The 22,227-nt window shown below is 40.0% G+C and overlaps 1 protein-coding gene and 1 long non-coding RNA gene across 3 annotated transcripts in view; one reads left to right on the forward strand and one right to left on the reverse strand.

The window, feature by feature from the left end:
• LOC123805189 overlaps nt 1-19,830 on the reverse strand; it is a 44,459-nt gene extending 24,629 nt beyond the window's left edge. The window contains exons 1-2 of one of the 2 annotated variants that reach the window (XR_006783272.1): nt 19,730-19,830; nt 18,112-18,253 (exon numbers count right to left, since the gene is read on the reverse strand). This is a non-coding gene — a long non-coding RNA (uncharacterized LOC123805189). The other variant, XR_006783271.1, reaches the window with a different exon arrangement.
• A 99-nt stretch (nt 19,831-19,929) lies between these two features.
• WDR44 (WD repeat domain 44) overlaps nt 19,930-22,227 on the forward strand; it is an 89,590-nt gene continuing 87,292 nt past the window's right edge. Inside the window, exon 1 of the mRNA XM_045817609.1 lies at nt 19,930-20,384. Coding sequence (XP_045673565.1) covers nt 20,308-20,384 — 77 coding nt within the window. The 5' untranslated portion in view covers nt 19,930-20,307. The remainder of the gene's footprint in view (nt 20,385-22,227) is intronic.

Raw genomic sequence — 22,227 nt, forward strand, 5'->3', positions numbered from 1 at the left:
AACCATTATACACGGGTTAATAAATCTCTTCAGGAGCTATACATAATTTTATCTAGTCCTATTTTGTGGGGATAAATTTACTATTGGCATGCACCAACATTTCAGAGCCTAGTAGTAGACACAAAGTTCAATGAACCACCTAAAATTTTCTACTTTTTTTAGATAGAAGTTGATCCTGGGACCAAGGACAATTTATCCCCAGAGTAGCTTCCCTAGATGCCTTCATTACATCATCACATTCTTATCAACAGCTGCTTAGCTAAAAAGTCCTGAGGACAGCTCAGCCAGTACAGACCAAAAAACTTGAAGATATTTCTGGGATTAGAAGAGAGGTATCTGAGAGACCCTGAAAATAGATGACATGTGTTGTTGTCATTCTACAACAAATAATGCACTTGTTAGCCTGAAACCTGGCACCTTTATCTTAGGCAGGAATGCCTAACCACAATTTGGAGGTCTCTGGCCATGGAGAAATGTGAAGGCCTAACCTGGGTAGGGTCTGGGACATGCATTCCCCTAATCTGCACCCTGCTTTGTCAACAGTGTCCTGTTAAAGGACCCCCTCATCTCCTTTCATCTCATTTACCTAGGTGCACATAGGGTATTTATAGGCCAGGACCATTACTCCTTCCCAAAAGAACAGGAGTCTGACTATTTGATAAACCATAGACTGGCAGCAAGAAAGTGCCTTGGGGCAAGTGCAATCAGATCAAGAAAGCCAGGGCTCAAAACTAGTTGTAATACAGATCAACAAACTCTTATGTAGGAACATAGTCTAAAGCTACAGACAGCCAGGAGGCTAGTTGTTGTTTCGACCCTAGACTAAGGAGGATTGTTGAAGGTAAAATAGTCCCACTGACAACTAGAACTGGAAGGAGCAAGTTTTCCTAACATTTTTCCAATTTCCAGGATTTAAAAGGTAAGCATCTTGTTCTTTAACTTAAAGTTTTACTGAGATTGTAGATGGGATGAAATGGACCTAGATGCCACGTAACTAGGCTTCTCATTTTTTCTCTACTGATCAGCTCCCCTGGCCTATTCCAGATGCAAGTAGATTTAAAACACTGAGAGGAAAGTTTGGGGGAACAACTATCTACATTTGTAGCGATGGCAAAGTAGTGTTCAACTTTGCACAGGTTAAACTACTAATTAGGTCTTTCCAGTGTTCACTAACACTCTCTGTAATACAGAGGAGCAACAACAGTCACTAGCCCTACTTCCACCTTCCAGTTCCAGATTACAATATAAATTTGAATTTCCTTTTTGGTCTTTCAAGGGGCAGAGTCCTTTGTTATCTGGCCTTCAACAAACGTGGTTTTTGGCTTCAGATTGAAACAACACTAACTTCCTGACCACCTCTCATCACACATTTGGCTAGATTCACCCTGGCTGCTCCCAGGATGTCCTGTTTCTATCTCCTTCTCCCAGCTTGTGACAGAGGCCCTCCTCCAACACTGCTCCCGGTTCCTGCCCCCACGATTAGAGCATGCTGAATGGTCTGCAGTTTCTCTCTAGTGCCTCTTTGCAGACTCTCCCTGGCTGCTGCACTTTCCAGCTTCTATCATGTACAGCAGGCCTCAAATAACATAATCTCATTCAACATCATTTCATTATAACATTGATGAGATGCCTTAACCACTTAACTCTTGTTTATATCAGTTAGCCTGTAGTAAAACTGGTTTCATTAAAATTTGTTTCACTTAAAAGTCACAGAAGTTATCACCGACCTTAAGTGAGGACTTCCTGTACCCAGCTCTGTTAAACTTCTTTATCCCTGATTCTGGTCATCACATGTTTTTCTCTTCTCTTCTCTCTCTCTCTTTTTAATGTAGAGCTGCATTTCCTTACCTCCCTCTAATTTAATACACATCTTCAAAGGCACCTAACACACACTAATTTCCATCAAGCATTTACGAATACTTTAAGATCCTTATGTTTATATTTTAATAGTGCCACTGTTAGACCTCCTCTCCCTAATTTCACAGTCACTTTGAAGAAGGAAGGCATTTTTTTTCTATAGGTGTCTCTGAGTATTTATGGCTGGAATCCTCAGTCTGAAGGTCAAATGGCAATCCTTACAGTATGAAACTAGAATATGAAGCTCCCTCAAAAAAACCTTGCTTGAAGTGTTATCTAAGGATCACTTGTATCAGTTACCTGGGGGAAGCTTCTTAAAACACTGATTTCAGGACTTCTCCAGATCAGAATTCAACAGGAACTATATTTTAGCAGGCTCTCTAGGTGAGTATATAGTTTGAAAAACCATTGCACTAAGACATGCTTCTTACATAGCTCTGTTTGCTTCAGGTGTTAGGATCTTGAGTGTGGTCAGCAGGAAATGCACCCATAACAGTATGTGGAACACTCTAACTTGGGACTTTATGAAGACAGCAAAACTACCTATTGAGAATAACTGAGCCTGAATTCTAATAACAAGAGTTATGTACCTATTCATACACACACAAACGCACACACATTGCTCATTTATTTACTGTATATATGTAGATAAAACAAACTATAAGCCTAGTTTGTTTTAAGCCTATAGTGAGTTTTAGTATCAATCCTCATATCCTTTCTTTTTTATTATATTTTATTGATTATGCTGTTACAATTGTCCTGATTTTTCCTCCTTTGCCCTGCTTCACCCAGCATACCCCACTCCCTCAGGCAATTCCCACACCACTGCTCATGTCCATGGGTCATGAGTTGAAGTTTTTTGGCTACTCCATTTCCTATACTGTGCTTTACATCCCCATGGCTATTCTGTACCTAACTATTTGTACTTCTTAATCCCCTAACCTCTTCACTCATTCCCCCATACCCCTCTTCCCTCTACAACCATGAAAATACTCACCATATCCATGATTCTATCTCAGTTCTTCTGCTTTGCTTAGTTTTTTTAGATTCAATTGTTGATATTTATTTATTGCCATTTTATTGTTCATAGCTTTGATCTTCTTTTTCTAAAATAAGTCCCTTTAACACATGGACAATAACAAGGGAGGGCAGAAACAAGGAAAGGAGGTGGGAATGGCTGGGGTATTGGGATGGGGTGGGGGGAAAAGGCAGAAAACTGTACTTGAACAAAAAAAAAGAAAGTAAAAAAAAATAAGTCCCTTTAACATTTCATATAATAATGGTTTGGTGATGATGAACTCGTTTAGTTTTCTCTTGTCTGGGAAGCTCTTTATCTGCCCTGTGATTCTAAATGTTAGCTTTGCTGGGTAGAGCAATCTTGGCTGCAGGTCTCTGCTTTTCATGACTTTGAATATTTATTGCCAATCCCTTCTATCCTGCAAAGTTTCTTTTGAGAAATCAACTGACAGTCTTATGGGAAATCCCCTGTAGGTAACTAACTTCCTTTCTCTTGTTGCTTTTAAGATTCTTTCTCTTTTTAACCTTTGGCACTTTAATTATGATGTATCTTGGAGCAGGTCTCTTTGCATCCATCTTGTTTGGGACTCTCTGTGCTTCCTGGACTTGCATGTCAATATCCTTCACCAAATTAGGGAAGTTTTCTTTCGTTATTTTTTCAAATAAGTTTTCAATTTCTTGCTCTTTCTCTTCTCCTTCTGGCACCCCTATGATGCAAATGTTGGACATCTTGAAGTTGACCCAGTTACTATCCTTGTTTTTTTGGATGTTTTTTTCTTCTTATTGTTCTGTGTGGTTGTCTTTTGCTTACATTCCAAATCATTGAATTTATTCTTAGCTTCATTCACTCCACTGCTGTTTCCCTGTAAGTTGTTCTTAATATCCATTAATGTATCCTTCATTTCTGACAGGATCTTTTTTATGCTGCTGAAGTCCTCACTAAGTTCCTTGAGCATCCTCATAACCAGTGTTTTGAACTCTGCATCTGATAGATTGCTTATCTCCATTTCATTTAGCTCTTTTTCTGGAGTTTTGATCTGTTCTTTCATTTGGGTCATGTTTCTTTGTTTCCTTGATTTGGAAGCCTCCCTGTGTTTGTTTCTATGTATTAGGTACAGCTGTTTGGACCCCGCCCCGTGTCTTCATAGTGTGGCCTAATGTAGTAGGTGTCCTGTAGGGTCCAGTGGCACAGCCTCCCTTATCACCCAAGCTTGGTACTTGAGGTACGCCCTTCATGTGAGCTGAGTATATCCTCTTCTTATAATTGACACTTGGTTGCTGTTGGCAGATCAATGAGAGGGATTTACATAAGCCAGTCACCTTCAAGGACTGGCTGTGACCACTGACCACCAATCTCTACCCTCTGTGGAGGATCACGGGTGCAGGGGCAGGGTAGTGGTGTACCAACCTGGTCTACAGCGGTCCACTGGGTGTGCTGGCCCTGAGGTTTCCCAGGTGGTGCAGGCCAAGGTCAGCTCCCACCTGTGTTTTTCCCTGGGCCACCTGCCTGAGCTATAAAGCAATCTGATATGGCTGCTGCTTGTGCTAGGCTTGGAGATTCCCAGGCAAAGCCAAGCTGTGAAGCTAGGCTGACTGCTGTTAGTGCAGGGCCTGGGGCTCACTGAGGCCAGCTGTTGCTTGTTTGAGAGGATTTAGGAAGTTGTACAGTTTGATCCAGGACCAGCCATTCATATGGAAAAGCAGCCTGAGTGGGCCTGTAAGCTGGGTGGGACAGAGTCTCTGGGGATCACCAAAGTGAGTCAAACAGTGTTAGCCAGGTTCTTGGAGTCTTAAATATGGCACCACGTTGCCGGCTCTGTTGGGAAGAATGTTTAGAAATGGGACAATGGCCTCTGCTCGCCTTGATACCAGACACTTCAATTTCTCCCTGTATACCACTGGTGCCTTTCAAGCTGCTACCCTGGTGCTGCAGCTCAGCAGGAAGGAGTCTGAATAGGTAAGTAGTGTGTGGGTTCCTTAAGAGGAACTGGTTGGGGCTCCAGACTTTTTTCCACCAACTCAATCCCTTCTAGCATCCAGAAGTTGCGGGGACTTCCTAGCACTGGAACCCTGGGCTAAGGGGCCTTGTGTAGGGCTGGGACTCCTCACTCTGTAGATATCCCTCCTGAATTTTTGTCTACCACACATGGGTTTGGGACCAGCCCATTCACCATCTGCACCCCTCCTACCAGTCTGCATGGATGTGATTTCTTTAATTCCATGGTTATCAGACTTCCATTAAACTTGATTTCTGATGGTCCTGAGTAATGGTCATTCTATAGTTTAGTTGTAATTTTTATGTGGTTGTGCGAAGAGGCGAGCCATGTCTGCCTATAGTGCCATCTTGACTAGAAGAGCCCTCATATCCTCCTTTCTAAGGAACTAGCCCCCTGTACGTTTTCCTTCCCAGTTCTGGGGATCATTGTCTGTCTCCCAAGTGGTTATTATCCCATGCTGACTGACTCAGAAATCCAATCCTTGCTTTAGAGTGCTTATTAGGAATCCAATTCACTTGCTATAAGTGTTGAGAAGTATTGATTTCTACATTAAGTTGTATTTCCTTCCAATATGTTCTGAAAACAGCTGAGTACCTACTGTACTTGTTAATTGAAATTGGCGATATTGTCAGTAAGCGTCTAATTTGATGCTTCTAAAAGAAGGGCCAGTGAGGAGGAAAGTGGAGAGTTTTTTCAAGTAATATGTGCCCAGGATACCTGAAATTTTAGCAAGACCCAAGTTTGTGGATGGAGTGAGGAATTCAGGATAAGAATTGCTGATCTAACCAGCATTCTGCTTCTGTGTTCTCTGGAACAGTTGGATTCTCTTATTTTTTTAAATCTATTCTTCAAGATAAGACAATGGAAGGTGCATTTCAAATATATTTTGTTGGGAAAAGCCACTCGTGGTTTTGAGTCTAATAAGAAATTCTCTTACTTCTCTCACTACACAGGTCCATAACACAACTCTTTTCCTCTCTAACTTCAAAAACATCCTCCACTATCATCACAATCCTTACTATAGGGTAAGCATCAACTCAGAGTATTACTAGTTAATCACTTCTAGCCTTCTAACCTTTTATCTACAGAATGACTTTTGGATATACAATGGGCATCCTCAGAGATTGACAGTGTCCAGAGTCCTTCCTAGGGCTAGAATGAAATATGGCTTGGCAAGCCATATTTCAAAGACATTGAAATTGAGAATAGGCTGACAGTGACCACAAGGGAGAGGGGAGGGGATAATGGGGGCAAAGGATGAAGGGTTAACAGGAACAATTATAAAGGACACATGGACATTAACAAGGGGGTGGAAACAGGGGAAGGAGGTGGGAAGGGTTAGGGTGGTGGAGAGGGTGGGGGGAAAAGGCAAAAAATTGTACTTGAACAACAATAATCTCTAAAAAAGAAATATGGCTTGAATTTCAAGATTCCCACATATGGTATATGACCAGGGGAAATGGGTTTCTGTTACTAGCCTCATTGACTTTCATTCTTCAACCAAAACGATTAATGTTGAATAGCTGTGCACCAACCAATATATACCCAAAGGAGGAAGACTCAGGTCTTGATCAAAGAAATCAATGACTCCTTAGACAAAGATTATGGATCCTCAGTAACAAAGTAGTTCAGTTTCAAACAGATTGAATCTCTATACTTCCTACAAAGACTAAATATCCTTGTACACTTATGGAAAGAGGAGATTCTCACCTGCCACACAAACAGTGCTTGATCCACTTTCTGCAAATTTCTGGACCAGAAAGTATCCTCTTCAGGACCTGCTGCTGGTAGACATAGTTATGGCATACTACCTAATCCAGGACCTCAAACATCCTTATTTTTTCAAAGACAGTATAAATCTGGTAACAACATATCCACTGCTATAATTGTGTAATGGCTTAATCAATATAAACGCAAAAGCAGAGCTTCTGTACAGTTAGTTCTACTTTTTGCCTGAAAGACTGCTTCTATGACAATTCCACCATAACTTAATCCACCTATTCAAATTTCTATCCTTCTTTGGAATAGAATTGAATTGAGGTAATATGGCTGGAGAAATGGCTGAAGAGCCTTCAGTATAGCACATATTAAAATGATAGACAAGATAGATAGAATATATCCTTTTAAATGCAAGGCTGATGGTTGAAATGATTGCCAAATGTCAGCACTAATCCAGAAAAGAAGGAAGCTGTGAAACTGGTATTTACCTTGGGATGGCTGCTGGTTCATAGTAACCCTAGAAAGTAGTTTTAATGGCCCAAGTACAAGGGACAAAAGAGACAAATCCTGGGGCCTAGGCAAGGTTAGAACTTTGATCAGGTGCACACCATCCCCCTCCTTCTCTGTTGAAAGTCAGCCCCCAAAGGATGATAACAGATAAATGGAGGCAGAGAACCACCACCCAAAGGCAGATGGTAGGGACATGGCTTTGTTGGGTTTGGCTCTGGGTAAAATAGGGAAAAAAAAAGAGGAAAAAATCCCTTTTAGACATTATAACTCTAAATCTGTAGTCAGGCAGGTCTGGGGCCAGAATTCTTACCTGTATAACCAAACACATCAAACCAGAAATTTCATTAAAGTAGTTCTAGATTAGCAATATTCCCAAGTGACTGGCAAGAGTAAATGCAACTCTCCTTTGGAAGAATTCACTTCAAACCCAGGTCTCAAAGAATCTCCAAAGAGAAAGTTCCTAAGAATGTGTGCTTACAAGTAAATCTCATAACACATACAAGGGAAAATACGAAAGACAGGCTAAGACATATGGAGTATATAATGAGAAAGATCAATGTGCATCTAATAGGAGTTTTAGAAGGAACTATTAAAGACAATAAGAGAGAGAGATTATATAATAGGTAATGATGGAGAATTTTCCAAAATTAGTGAAATATACAAATCATCAGATTCAGGCCACATTTAATTAGCACCCTAACTCTGTCTACTAAACTTAGTAGGCTAATGCCAACCCTTCATACCCCCACATCAGAATCCTGGATTGACCACAGTCAGGGTACCCGGTCATGTAATCCTTAAGAGGAGCGAAAAATGATGAGAGGAGCTGCTCGAATATGCCTCAGGGTTTCTTTTCAGAATACCAGAACTTAAATTATGTACTGTCAAACTAGACCTTTTCTTCAGTCTGAAGTTGTATCTAGTAGATGACCTCTGTTAATTCTACCTCCTCGCTTAGACATTCTGCAGCCTTCAAAAGCAAAAACAGAGATAAAAGTATGCATTTTTGTGCAGTATACTGGTAAAAGCATGCATTTAAGGTCCAGGTTCACGTAAATTCCAATTCTGACCTTGCTACTGTGCTTCAGCACCTACCTATAAAATGGTGGGGGAAGGTTTGAGAATTGAGTAACTGAGAATTTCATAATATATGAAATGCCAGCCAGATCATCATATATAATACATATTTATTCTCAAGGAACATGTATAAAGGACCCATGGACAAAGACAATGGGGGGTGGGTTGAATGTGGGACGTGGGGGTGGGTAGGGCAGGGTAGAATAATGGGGGGGAAATGGGGACAACTGTAATTGAACAACAATTTTTTTAAAAAAGTAAAAAAAGTATTCCCTTTTCATCCCCCATTCTTCTTAGGTTATGACTTTCAGACTTTTGCCCAAGACTGAGGCCAGATCCATGATTAGTTTTTAAACAAGTTATCTACTCTTGACAAAATAGAAAATTTGGCCCTGGCTGGTGTGGCTCAGTGGATTGAGTGCCACCTCCAAACCAAAGGGTCACTGGTTTGATTCCCAGTCAGGGCACATGCCTGGGTTGCGGGCCAGGTCCCCAGCTGGGGGTGTGTAAGAGGCAACCACACATTGATGTTTCTCTCCCCCTCTTTCTTCCTCCCTTCCCCTCTCTCTAAAAATAAATAAATGAAATCTTTTAAAAAGTAGAAAATTTGTTAGAAAATTTAAAAAACTAAAATTATGTCTACTATTTCTCAACTTCAAGATTCATATGGACAAGCCATCTTTAAGAGTTGTGTATTGGCCAAGCACAACAGCCAGCCAATGTGACTCAGGTGGACACAGTGACTGAAGTAAGTGAAAAGATCTGGCATGGCAAGCAGGATTTCAAGTCCATAACTTAGCACGAGCAAGGAATAGAGAAAGACTGCGGACAAGATCGACTGGAGAAAGCTGACTTTCCGAAGTTTAAGCTTCAAAGATGAGAAAAATAGGCAAAAGTCATACATGAAAAATTAGGGATTTAGTTATTCACAGGCTGGGCAATGACTGCTGGGAGTCCCATCCCCATATGATCTGGTCATATGTGTCATATTCTAGACATGCAAGTCTTACAAGCCAGGATCTGAGGATCAAGTATTCAGATGACAGAGATGAAAAGCCCCACTCAGAGGGACTAGGCCATATCACTGTTAACCTACCACATAGCACAATGCCTGGGACATCCTAAATAAAGGAGGGAGGGAGGGATAGCAGGCAATCACAGTGAAGCCAGATAACAATACTGGAAGGTCAGTAGTAAAATTAACATTGAAACAACCCAAATTCTAAAGGCAAGCAGATTCGCTCAATGGCAACAGACCACAGAAGCAGAGGAACAGACCGTCTCTAATATGACATAGATAGTAGCAGGACTGTGGAAACTCTGGAGAATATTTTACAAATGGGATTGAATTTTGAGTGCAGTGTATATATACGTGTATGTGAAGCAAGATACTTCTTTCATATTAAATGCATGTTATTTTTTCTGAACTCATTGGCTTTGTCTTCTGTTGCATTACACTTTAATGTTCACTCTAGTGTTACATTTATTCCCAAGTGTATTCCAGGATTTCAGAAAGCAAATAGCACCTGTTGATGTATATAAACGTTTTAGACCATGGCCTACCTAGATCCATGGTTCTTAAATGGCAGAGGAAAGATAGGGATAATTTTATTGCTTCATAACAAATTAGTGGCTTTTAAAAAATACTGATTTCTTAGCTCACAGTTCTGTAAATCATAAGTCTGAATACAGTGTAACTGGGCTCTGCTAAGGATCTCACAAGGCTGAAATAAAGGTGCTGCTGCCCTGGCTGGTGTGGCTCAGTGGATTGAGCACCGGCCTGTGAACTGAAGGGTCACCAGTTCAATTTCCAGTCAGGGAACATGACTGGGTCATGGGCCAGGTCCCCAACATGCAGCACGCAAGATGCAACCACACATTGACGTTTCTCTCCCTCTTTCTCCTTCCCTTCCCCTCTCTCTAAAAAATAAATAAATAAAATGTTTTTTAAAAGAAAGTTGCTGGCCAGGCTGCATTCTCATATGAAGCTAAGGGTCCTTTTCCTAGTCCATTCACGTTGTTGGCAGAATTCAGTTCCCTGCAGCCATAGGACTAAAGTATCTATTTCCTTACTATCAACAGGGGGCCACTCTCAGTTCTTAGAGGCTACATTCTACACTTCATAGTAGAGGTCAGCTTTATTTCAGGCAAGCCAGAATGCATTTCTCTGACTTCCTCTTCCCCACCAGCCAGAGAAAACTCTACTATTAAAGGGTTCATGTGACTAGGTCATATCTACCAGATAATCTCCCTATCTTAAAGTCAACTGAGTTGGGACTTTAATTAAAACTGCAAAATCTCTTCACAGCAGCACCAAGATTCACGGTTGAACTGAATAACTAGAAGAAAGTGAGTACACTAGGGGGCTAGAAAATCTTGGGGTCTATCTGGAAATTTTGCCTCCAATAACCCCCAATGTTAAGATGTACCCACTTAAAGAATACCATAAAAAATGGCCCTGGCCAGGTAGCACAGTTGGTTGGAGTGTCATCCCATTCACCAAAAGGTTGTGGGTTCAATTTCCCTTCAGGGCACATACCTAGGTTGTGGGTTCAAAACTCAATCAGAGCAAGTACAGGAGGCAACCAATTGATGTTTCTCTCTCATATTAATGTTTCACTCTCTCCCTCCCTCTCTTTCTAAAATAAATAAACATATTCTTGGATGAAAGTTTTTTTAAAAATTAAAGAATAACAAAAATTTTAAAAAGAAATGATGAATTGCTTTAGTTTTTTGTTGTTGTAATATTTAGAGACTTCACTCATTAACATAGTTCAACTGGACAAGCTACTGAAACTGGAGTTATCTCTAGGGAGACAACAAAAAAAATAAAATAAAATTGCCCTGGCTGGTGTGGCTCAGTGGCTTGAGTGCCGACCTGAGAACCATAGGGTCATTGGTTTAATTCCCAGTCAGGGCACATGCCAAGGTTGTAGGCCAGGTCCCCTGTAGGGGGCACATGAGATGCAACCACACACTGATGTTTCCCTCTCTTTCTGCTTCTCTTTCTCTATCTCTAAAAATAAATTTAAAAATATTAAAAAATAAAATAAAATAAAAGTGTGACCTTGAGCTTGAAGGGAACCAAAGTTTTACCACCTTGAAGCTGCCTTTTGGAATATTGATTTTAAGCCTGTTACTGAGAAGCAAAAGACTCAGAAAGAACTTTGCCCCCACCACACCCCATTCCTGCCCAAGAGGTTCAGATAGAAAATTCTGCTTCAGGAAGGAGATCCTAGGATGCTGCCTTAGCCTAATTTGAATTAATTATGGTATGCAGGAAGGCTTCCGGCAGGGCCTGTTAGCTAGTTACCCACTATGTCGCCTTGTTTGAGTTGCCAAGCAAGAATTTCCCTGCCATGTTTGTTCAGTTCTTCCTCAACTACCTGTAAATGGCCCAATCTCGCTTTTGAAATCTAAGACCCTATTATCCCCCTTTTTCTTCTTTGTCCAAAATGTCATATACCTAATGTTGCTTCACTGCCTTTGGAATTTTCATGCATATGTGAATTCTCCATGTGCATGTATTATAATAAAACTTTATTTTCTCCTGGTAATCTGTCTCTCTTAGTTTAATTAGTAGTCCAACTAGAAGAACTTAGAAGGTGGGAGGAAAAGTATTCTTTTTTTTAGCCCCCACAGGCTCAAATACTGACCACTAAATGCCAGCTGTGAAACTTTGGGTAAGTAACTGAACTCTTCTAAACCTCAGTTCCCCTACTTATAAATGGTGAATAATTGTATTATTTTCCTCATATAGTATGAGTAGTAAGTGAAATAATATATGCAAAGTACTTAATACAATGTCTAGCACTAATTTAATGATAGCAATTATTTTATTATCATTTGATGATGCAAGAGATGTAAAACTATCTCAGAAAGTATAAAGAGCTATTCTAATGTAACATGTCACCAGGAGCACATAGAGAACATATCACTGGACAGGTACCCTATGCATAGGTGGACAGGTTTAGGGTATACATGTTTATCACATATATATTTATTGTACCACCTTAATTGTGCACTTGAAATTCCTATTTATCTTTCTCTCTGAACATATTCAGTATAAACATATCAGTATATGTTCATGTTCCCAAAATAAACAAAAAGAAGACTGATAACCATCTTTGAACAGATTAAAGGTTTTATATGGACTTAGTAGCCAGAATTATAACTAGTGGATAGAAATTACAGAAATGCAGAATTAGGCTAAATACAATGAAGAACTTTGTTAGTATGTATTTATCAAAAAATTGACTGAGTAAATAAATAGTAAGCTCCATACATCTGAATGACCACTTAGGGAGTTTATAAAAGAAATCCATACATCAGATATGAGGCTGGGATTACTAAGTTTTTTCTTTTTTTGGCTACAAAACATGTTTTATTTTTAACTTAACTTGTAAAATGGGCAGATACAAAGTATGGCAAATTTGATAAACAGAACAAAATAATGTTATTCAAATTGAATAATTTATTGCTGATCTGAGGTTTGCCTTGTTTTACACTTAAGTAGAACTTACACTGTTTCCTCGAACAGCACATATAAATATTTATAGGAATTAATAGTGTGTCATTCGATAAGGCAATCATCTTTTTAAAATTTTGTATTTATTTTTATCCTGTCATCTCTTTCCCTAGGCAGCCATTCTGTTAAGCATATATTTGTTTTTATTCACATGTGCTCCACTTTCTGTGTATTATGCATATATTTTAAGTATATTTTATTGATTATGTTATTACAGTTGTCCCAATTTTTTTCTCCCCTTTGTCTCACCTCTGTCCTGGACCCCCCAACCCTCCAGCATTCCCCCCACCTTAGTTCATGTTCATGGGTCATACATATAAGTTCTTTGGCTTCTCTGTTTCCTATACGATTCTTAACCTCACCCGTCTATTTTATGCCTACCAATTATGCTTCTTATTCCCTGTACCTTTTCCCCCATTCTCCCCCTTCCCTCTCCCCACTGATAACCCTCCACATGATCTCCATTTCTGTGATTCTGTTCCTGTTCTGCTTGTTTGCTTAGTTTTTGTTTTTGTTTTTTAGGTTCAGTTGTTGATAGTTATGACTTTGTTGTCATTTTACTGTTCATAGTTTTTGATCTTCTTCTTTTTCTTAGATAAGTCCCTTTAACATTTCATATAATAAGGGCTTGGTGATGATGAACTCCTTGAACTTGACCTTATCTGCGAAGCACTTTATCTGTCCTTCCATTCTAAATGAAAGCTTTGCTGGATAGAGCAATCTTGGATGTAGGTCCTTGCCTTTCATGACTTTGAATACTTCTTTCCAGTCCCTTCTTGCCTGCAAGGTTTCTTTGGATTACAGGAGAAAAATAAAAGATCTCTTCTCCAGCTTTAGACCTGGAATAATTTTTTGAAGCATAAAGTTCATGTCTTAGTTTTTCTCTCTTTAGATCAGGCCATGTACACTGGTTATTATTTTGAAATCAAAAACAAAATTATACTTAGTCCATATTATTAGAAGTGAACTTCAGCCCTGGCCAGGTAGCTCAGTTGATTAGAGCATAGTCCCAATACAGCAAGGCTGTTGGTTCAATCCCGGGTCAGGGCACATACCAGAATCAACTAGTGAATGCATGGATAGATGGAACAACAAATCACGCGCGCTCTCTCTCTCTCTCATCAATAACTTTTTTTAAAAAAGAAGCAAACTGCTAATAGTATACTTTGTTTTTAGAAACTCCACATAGTCCATCATTTCACAGTTTCTTTGGAAAACATCATTACCATTCTCTGTGTTAAGCCTACAGTACAGAAAATGACTTTTTACTTGGTAGACTAATATGAACACTGCAAGATTCACTTTGTGGGTATATTTTCCAAGTTCAGCTTCTTAGTGGCACTTATTAAACTATTCCAGAAGCTAAAGTGTGTTCCAGAAGCTAAGTCCCAGAAGTTAAGCAATAAGCCCAGGACTCATAGTCATGCACTATATTGGGAACTAATTTCAGGTCTTAAATGTAAGTTCACCTTGTATATGATTGGTTATATATTTCCTTTTACTATTTTCCCCTTCTCTACAAAGTAATACATATTCACTCTAGAAAATTCAATCATTATATAAAGGTACAAATAAGGCACAAATCTCTTGCTATTATTTTTTTAAAGATTTTAGTTATTTATTTTTAGACAGAGGGCAAGGAAGGGAGAGAGAGAGGGAGAGAAACATCAGTTAGTTGCCTCTTGCATGCCCCCAAATGGGGACCTGGCCTGCAATCTAGACATGTGCCCTGACCTGGAATCAAACTGGTGACCTTTCAGTTCACAGGCCACCGCCCAAGCCACTGAGCCACACCAGTCAGGGCCTCTTGCTATTATTTTAATCCGCAACCAAAGACAATCACCATCAATGACTTGTGAACATTCTTCCAGCAGTTTCTATGCTTATATACACATATAGATATGTAGGTAAATAATTTTACATAAAGTGGAATTATTCTACATGTAGTATTTTATAACTGTTTTCATTTAACATGTCATGAGCTCTTGTCATGTCAATGAATATAGAGACTGAACTCTTAATAACTTGTGGTTAGCAAATTATTCCTGCCTGCTAGTAACCCTTTCTTGAAAAAACATCCATTACATAACTCTGTTTGGTCCCAGTGAGGAAGACAATCACAGTAGTATCCCCCACATGGTTTGTGGCAGGAAATCAGCTGACCCAGGCCTGACAAATGAGAGTTCTCTGCTCTTAGCTGGAGAGATTTCCAAAGACTAATTGACATCATCCCTGAGATGCAATATATGAACACTGAGTGAGAGAAAGTCTCATGTCCTTTGGACTGAGATTTATTAAGATATTATAAACTGAAGTTGCTTATAGTCTTGCTGACAACAAGAAGGAAGCAGCAAAGTACAAAAAGAAACAGAGATAAGCAAAGATGAGAGGTGGACAAGAACTGAGAGTATTAACATATCTTGCACCCTGCATTAAGCACTAGACTATAGTCAGTGATGCTATATGGCAACATATGCTTTCTTAAAAATCAATGCACTATGCAAATTTGTTCAATAAAACCCACTGGGTTTATGGGAAAAAATGGGGCTAAGAGTACAACATTTTAAAACTTTGTAAGTGACAGATACACAAAAACATACAAATCTAATATAAAAATGGTAGCAGAGTTTTATACATGTTAAATGGTTAAGAGATACATAAATACTATAATAAATATAGCACTTCATTTTCAAAAAGACCTGAAATTTGCTTGTGGAAACAGACATCAAAAGGATTGCTGCTTGTGAGTTGTTGCAAAGTGATGGAAGGTAGGTTATCTGAAATCAGAGGGAAAGTTGTAACACTAGATGTGGATGGGTGTGACTCAAAACACACCCAATGAACTGGAGTAGATAGTAGATGTTTACAGTGTGTATGTGTGCATATTTTGTGTATTCCTAAATGACTTAATTCACCTGGACATAGTTTTCTGCTTTCACCTAGTGTTTCTAGCTAACAAAATTGCACATAAGCAAATGCAAAATTCACCTTATGCTCATACTGCTCTCTAACATATTACGGTAACCACAAAGGAATAGGCAAGAGTTATAGTAGTCTGTATTTGGTTATGTGAGTGAACAAATTCTCTTTTTTTGTTTAAGATAATTTCAGTTACCTTTCTTCCAGAGTCCTGAATAGTAATGCATGCCTACTTAATATTCCATCATACAATAGTAACATTTAAAATTGCAGGGTGGCTTTTCTTTATCTCCTAATACATTTGTAGACTATCATTCTCTATCGGTTCTTGTGTGCTCAGAAATTGAAATTTAATTTTAATATTAATATAAACAAACCCTCATTAATAAGGTGAGGTATATTTGAAAAAGATATAAAGATTCCAAAGCCAAATAGAAACTATTTTTTTTTATTTTTGCTATTATTATCTGTAACACAACTGACCTTTTGGATAATCGATGGTTGATGATTTTTTATAGAATTTCATCTTGGCCCTGACAGTTTGGTCAGTTTCAAAATGTTTCTTGTGTACTTCAAAATCTAGAAAAACTCTTAACAGATTTCAATATTAAATCTTTTCATGTCAATACTGTATCTCAAATCACCTAACCCTATACATAAAAAGCCTACATGCATTACAGTGTTGTCACTAATGTTGAGTGATTACCCTTGGTTGGAGCAAAATAGCCCCAAGAATACTGCCAGTTTATATTCTTGTCAATAGGAGAAAGCAAGTACCCCATAAATTTGTTCAATACTCTAGCTTTTGGAACTCCTAAGTAGAGTTTATACTAAGCAGATAAGGAAGTATAACAAGTTTCCTTAAACCCACCTCAGTCTTAGACCTGTGTAGTTTTTAAAGTCATTGTGAACAAGCCCTGACCAATGTGGCTCAGTTGGTTGGGCATAGCCCAACAAAGCAAAAGGTCACCGGTTTGATTCCTGGTTAGGGCACATCCCTGATTGCAGGAGGCAACCGATCAATATTTTTCTCCCTCTCTTTCTCCTTCCTTTCCCCTCTAAAAATAAGTAAATAAAATCTTAAAAAAAAAACAGCCCTGGCTGGAGTGGCTCAGTGCATTGAGCACCAGCCTGCAAACAAACAAACAAACAAACAAAAAGCCATTGTGGCTCCAGCTGGTATGGCTCAGTGGATTGAGTGGATTAAAGGCCTGTGAACCAAAGCATTGCTGGTTGGACTCCCAGTCTAGAGCACATGCCTGGATTGCAGGCCAGGTCCCCATTCAGGGAGTGATAGAGGAAACTACACATAGATGTTTCTCTCCTTTTCTTTCTCCCTCCCTTCCCCTCTCTCTAAAAATAAATAAATAAAATCTTTTTAAAAAAGTCATTGTGAATGAGCCAGGTGAGAAAAGCCTTTATCTTCATTTTTAGCTGTAAATATGATTCTGTGTTAAAACCGATTAAAATAATCAGTACTTTCAGGTCTGGGGTACCCTGGAAAGTACTACCCTATGGATCAAGGGTTGGCAAATTTTCTGTAAGAGCTTGAGTGTAATTATTTTAGGCTTCGTAGAACATATATAAACAAATAGGCTTGACTGTGTCCCAATAAAACTTTATTTACCAAACCAGACAGCAAGACAGATTTTTCCAGTGTACAATAATTTGCCAACCCCTGCTTTGGACCAATAGTTTCATTTTCTATTTTTTATGGTTGTTCAGGTAGTACAGTTGTCCCAATATTTCCCCCTTTGCCCTCCTCTGCCTAGCTCACCCCCCCTGCTCCCACAGTCAATCCCCACGCCATTGTTGTCCATGTCCTCCTACCTTTTGCAACAGCATGGATAGAAGTGGAGAGTATTATGCTAAGTGAAATAAGCCAGTCAGTGAAAGACAAAGACCATATGATCTCACTTACAAGAGGAATCTAATGAACAAAATAAACTAACAAGTGAAAAAGAACCAGAGACGTGGAATCATTTTCTATTTTTTTAATAAAACCGTGGGGATAGTCTCTGGAGCCTTAGATGGCCAAGCAGGTGGGGAACTGAACTATCCCTGCTTCAACTAGAGAAGTTTTTACTTTTATGACATATGGACTGTGCATGAAATAGGTTTGATTAAAGGGTTCCATTCCTAATAAGGAGAAAAGCTTCAAAACCACTGCCTTGGACTAAAACCTAAAACCTGCTGCTTTAAAACTCAAGTGCAGATGTTTCAGGCAAAACAAACACATCTTTTCATATCTTTTCACATCTTTAAAAAGGATGATAGTTATATTAATATTATGAACTGTTACCCCAATAAATTTATTTTTTTAAAAGTTGTTAAGTGGTACATATGTTTTAATGTTCCCAGAAAAATTCGCTTTCTTGTACCATTGATCAAAGCATTTAAATAGACAACTTTAATAACTCTAAAAATGTTATCAGTTTATCATTCCTATTCTATTTTGACTTTTTCTAAATATAATGTTTAAGGTACCTTAAACGGTCCAAGAGAGGTGATATGGTGTAGTGAAAAAAGCACCAAATTAGGACTCTATATTTGTCTTCATTGGTTAGATTGAGAGCTCCTGAAGACAGGAACTAAGTTTTCTTCTTCATGGTTGAATTGTCCTCAGCACCTAGAACAGCACATGATAACACAGTTTAAACTTTAAGGCAAACAAATTTACTATTAGATAACTAACAAGAAAATAAATTCAGGTAGTTTATTTACTTACATCTTTCCATAATTCTTAAGGGAAAAAAATCATCTTTCTTGGTGAGCAACAAAATAAAAAGCCAGTACTTTGAAATACATTTTTGTCCCTAAGAAATTAACATGTTTAAAACACATAAAAACTAACAATTACTGGATTGTGACAAAAGTCATATACTAACAATGTTCTAGAAATCCCTTGCCAGCAATTCTGAAATCCAAAAAGCTCTGGAAACCAAAAATTTTTGTTTTGTATTTTTAGTAACTATTTGATAGTCAAATGGATCTAACCTAAATTTATTTGGCAGTAGTATCTGACCTAAATTGAATGAGGCTGTTTACTGGTATTTATTTACCCTGTATGAATAATCATATGGTTTGCTGCAAGAAATATTACCATATTTAAATATGCAGTGTTTTTCCTGAACTGGCTGGAGTGTTACAGTATGCATACAGCACATGGCATTTGGTTTCACACAACTCTGCCAGACAACGCCAGGCATTTTCCTGCTTGCTTTACAAGGAAGAATCTAGAGTCCTATTCCAAGCTTTCTGAGGCCATGTTCCTGGTCCCAATTCAATCTTTTCTGCTGTCATCTTAAGCAATATCTGAGGCTGTGCAAACAGCTCAGAGAGCCTTTCTGTCATGTCAATGGGAAGAATAAACATACTTCACAATGATATAGAAAGTTCATGTTATCACTTTGTCAATGATCCCTTGTTTAAGATAGAGCATCTTAGTCTTTTATAAAGTACCTGTTTTCATCACTGGACATTCGGTACCGAAGGATCATAATTTCTCTAATTGGTCTTAGACTTGCAAGGGTATCTATCTGCTCAGCATATAGTATTTACCATTTGACTGACGCACATCTGGGCCAGAATGTAAGAATTTCTCTCACATTAGGTGTGGGCAGCAATGGATAGTTGTAAAGAGAAAAATACCCGGAAGCCTTAATAGGCTCAGCTCCAGCAATAAACCCCTTTTTACTCCCTGGAACTGGCTCACTCTCCACGTATCTTTCATGGACCCCACCCTGTGGCCTGCAGAACCATATCTAGGGATCTCAATTAAAGATCTCCTAGTAAATAGGGCGCGCTATTCCTGTAACGCTAGAGGTAGTGGACCTGCCTATGCCCTAGGGTGGGCTATTCCGGGCTTGGATAAATTAGGTAAGATGATGTGAGCGCAAACCACAATGCCAAGGTTTCCCCAGAGCATTTCTTCTTAAGAAAAAAAGCAGACTCGAAAATGCCTCTCAAGAACAGCAGAGGTAGTGGGTAAGACGCTCTACCAGACCCCCACCTACGTCCGGCACGAGCCCTCAGGGACGGGGTACCGGGCGACTCCAGCGCAGATTCTAAACTCCTCCCTTCTGGAGCTCATCCCGATCCTTACCGGCTACTTCCGGCCCTCGTGAACGCCCTCAACGCGCTTGCGCCGTTTTGATAGGCTTCTTGGGTCGAAGAAATCCGAGCTGTGCCTCTCTGGGACCGCCCCAGCCAGCCTTTCGCCCCGCCCACTCTTTAGCGGGCCCCCCCCCGCCCGAAATCTCGCGAGGGTAGGTGCGCGTCAGTATTTTACGAGCAACTAGCTCTTGCAGCTGCTGTAATTGCTGCTGCGGGAGAAAGTGGACTGTCTCCAGTCCGCGAGCCCGCCCTCCCCGGTTGAGGAGAGCCACCGCCTCTTTTCTTCTCCTGTTACACCTATTGCTAGGAGCGCGACGGCAGCAGTCCCTGGGCTCAGTGCCGTCTCCTCTCATCAGACGGCAGCTTTGCCGGTCATTCCTGCAGCCCGGCAACTGACGGCGCCCCTCTGCCCCTAACTGGCTCCTCTCTCCAGACCGTCTGTTCCCTCCTCATCCTCGCGCAGACCCACCTCCCCACGGTCTCGCCAGGGTGGAGGACGACGAGCAGGAGACAAGAGTCACCCTCTCAGGCGACGTCGGCCCCCTCGCCCGCGGGTGTGTCCTATAAATGGCGTCGGAAAGCGACACGGAGGAATTCTTTGATGCCCCCGAAGATGTGCACCTAGGCGGCGGCTACCCTGCAGGGTAAGTAGCTATGGCCCAGAAGTCGGGTGCCCTGATCCCCCGGCTTCCCGCGTGCCTTCCCCTTCTACCCCTCCCAGGTCTCACTGTGTCCGCCACCGCTGCTCCTCAGCCTCGGGCACTTCAGGGTGAGTCGGGGGATGGGGGAATGCCCACCTCGGGTAAACCTCTTCTTTCCCTGGCGAAAGGCCCCTGGGGCTCTCTCGGAACCCCTTTCTCATCTTGCCCAGCTTTCTGCGAGGTGGGACAGCTGACGTGCCTTAGAGCCGGCGGTTTGTGTTTGTGGGGTTCAGCGCTTACCTTTCAAACATCCGTTTTGGCCTTGGGGACCGTAGATTAAAGGAGCAGTAACAGGAGAAATTGCATTTCCCATTTATTTTTTTTCTTTCTTTTGCCGCTAACTTACCTCTTCATTTTAGAGGAAGCTGTAACTCTCCCGATTTTCCGTCTTTTCCTTGCACAGAAATAAAAGGAGCGGTGGAAAGGGTTAGGTGTTTACTTAGGAAAGTCCTCTGTCTGATGTACTCTAGATCAACAGTGTTTTATTAAATTACCACCTTACCGTGAGGCAAAGGAAATAGAAGGTCCTTTACCAATAGGGAGAATGCCGTTTTCGAAGGTATCCGCACATAAACGTACACAACCGACTACAGAGATCGAAACAAGTGCTGAGTAATCTGGTGGTTGGAAGGAGAGCCACAGCTTTGTGCTCTTTATCTAATTCTGCAAGATGTTTTAGTAGTGATTAATATGGGAGATTCTGAGTAGGAAGTACAGTAGTTGGACTGCTTCCCTTGACTGAGACTTCTGTTTACCCACTCTTCCACTATTCAAAGTTGGAATAATGTTTGTAGCGATTTTGCCGAATTCTTCTATGGACTTACGTGGGGCTAGAGGCAGTAACGTATATTTTCATGCTGTGAGAACTTGAGAATTGGTAAAATTTGTATGTTAATGTAAGGCACTAATATGGTTTCAGTAGCCAATTACCATCAATTTTCAAGCTTCCCCCTTGGAAGAAAGACCTTGTTTGATGCAAATAAAGTTACCTGTACATTCTAGAAGTCGTTCTAAAACCTAATATATATTACCAAAAAATTACAGCAACAAAGTCAAAGAAACGTACATTATATTACAAAAATTAACAGCAACAAAATCAAAGAAATTTATGTAGATAAATCACTGATGTGTGTGTTTCCACCAACCTTTTTCATATTACTATTAGGGGATTTTAGGGTGGCAGTGGCCAATCATGAGATTGCACTGAATCTCCTTTGAATTCAATACCTGAAACAAGTTCGTAGCTAGGTGGTAGGGGATAGAAATTCCATTTGGATTTCCAAATACATTGAATCTCTTTGAAATTAAAATTTATTTTGGTTGTTTCCCTTCAAAGTAATGAACTGTCACTTCAGCTTCATTGAGAGACCTAATAATGTGTATGTATGTGGAGGGGGTAGGGAAATCAAAATTGATGTATGGGATTGTAATCAATTTATACCTATGTGAATAGTGTTCATTTTTTTTAAATTTTTATTTATTCATTTTTAGAGAGAGGAAAAGGGAGGGAGAAAGAAAGGGAGAGAAACAGCAATATGTGATTGCCTCTCACTTGCCCAATCCTGGGGACCTGGCCCACAACCCAGGCATGTGCCCCAACTGGAAATCAAACCAGCGACCCTTTGCCTCGCAGTCCCATGCTCAATCCACTGAGCCACACCAGCCAGGGCGAATAGTGTTCTTTTTTAATGAATAAAACAAATTTAATTTTGAAGGACAGTCATATCAGGACCTGTGTAAACTGCCAAGCCCAGCACCAAGCATGTAGAAAGAACTCAAATATTCA

Source organism: Phyllostomus hastatus, unplaced genomic scaffold, assembly GCF_019186645.2.
Source record: "Phyllostomus hastatus isolate PE091 unplaced genomic scaffold, TTU_PhHast_1.1 phas_scaffold_28, whole genome shotgun sequence".
NCBI classification, from domain to species: domain Eukaryota; kingdom Metazoa; phylum Chordata; class Mammalia; order Chiroptera; family Phyllostomidae; genus Phyllostomus; species Phyllostomus hastatus.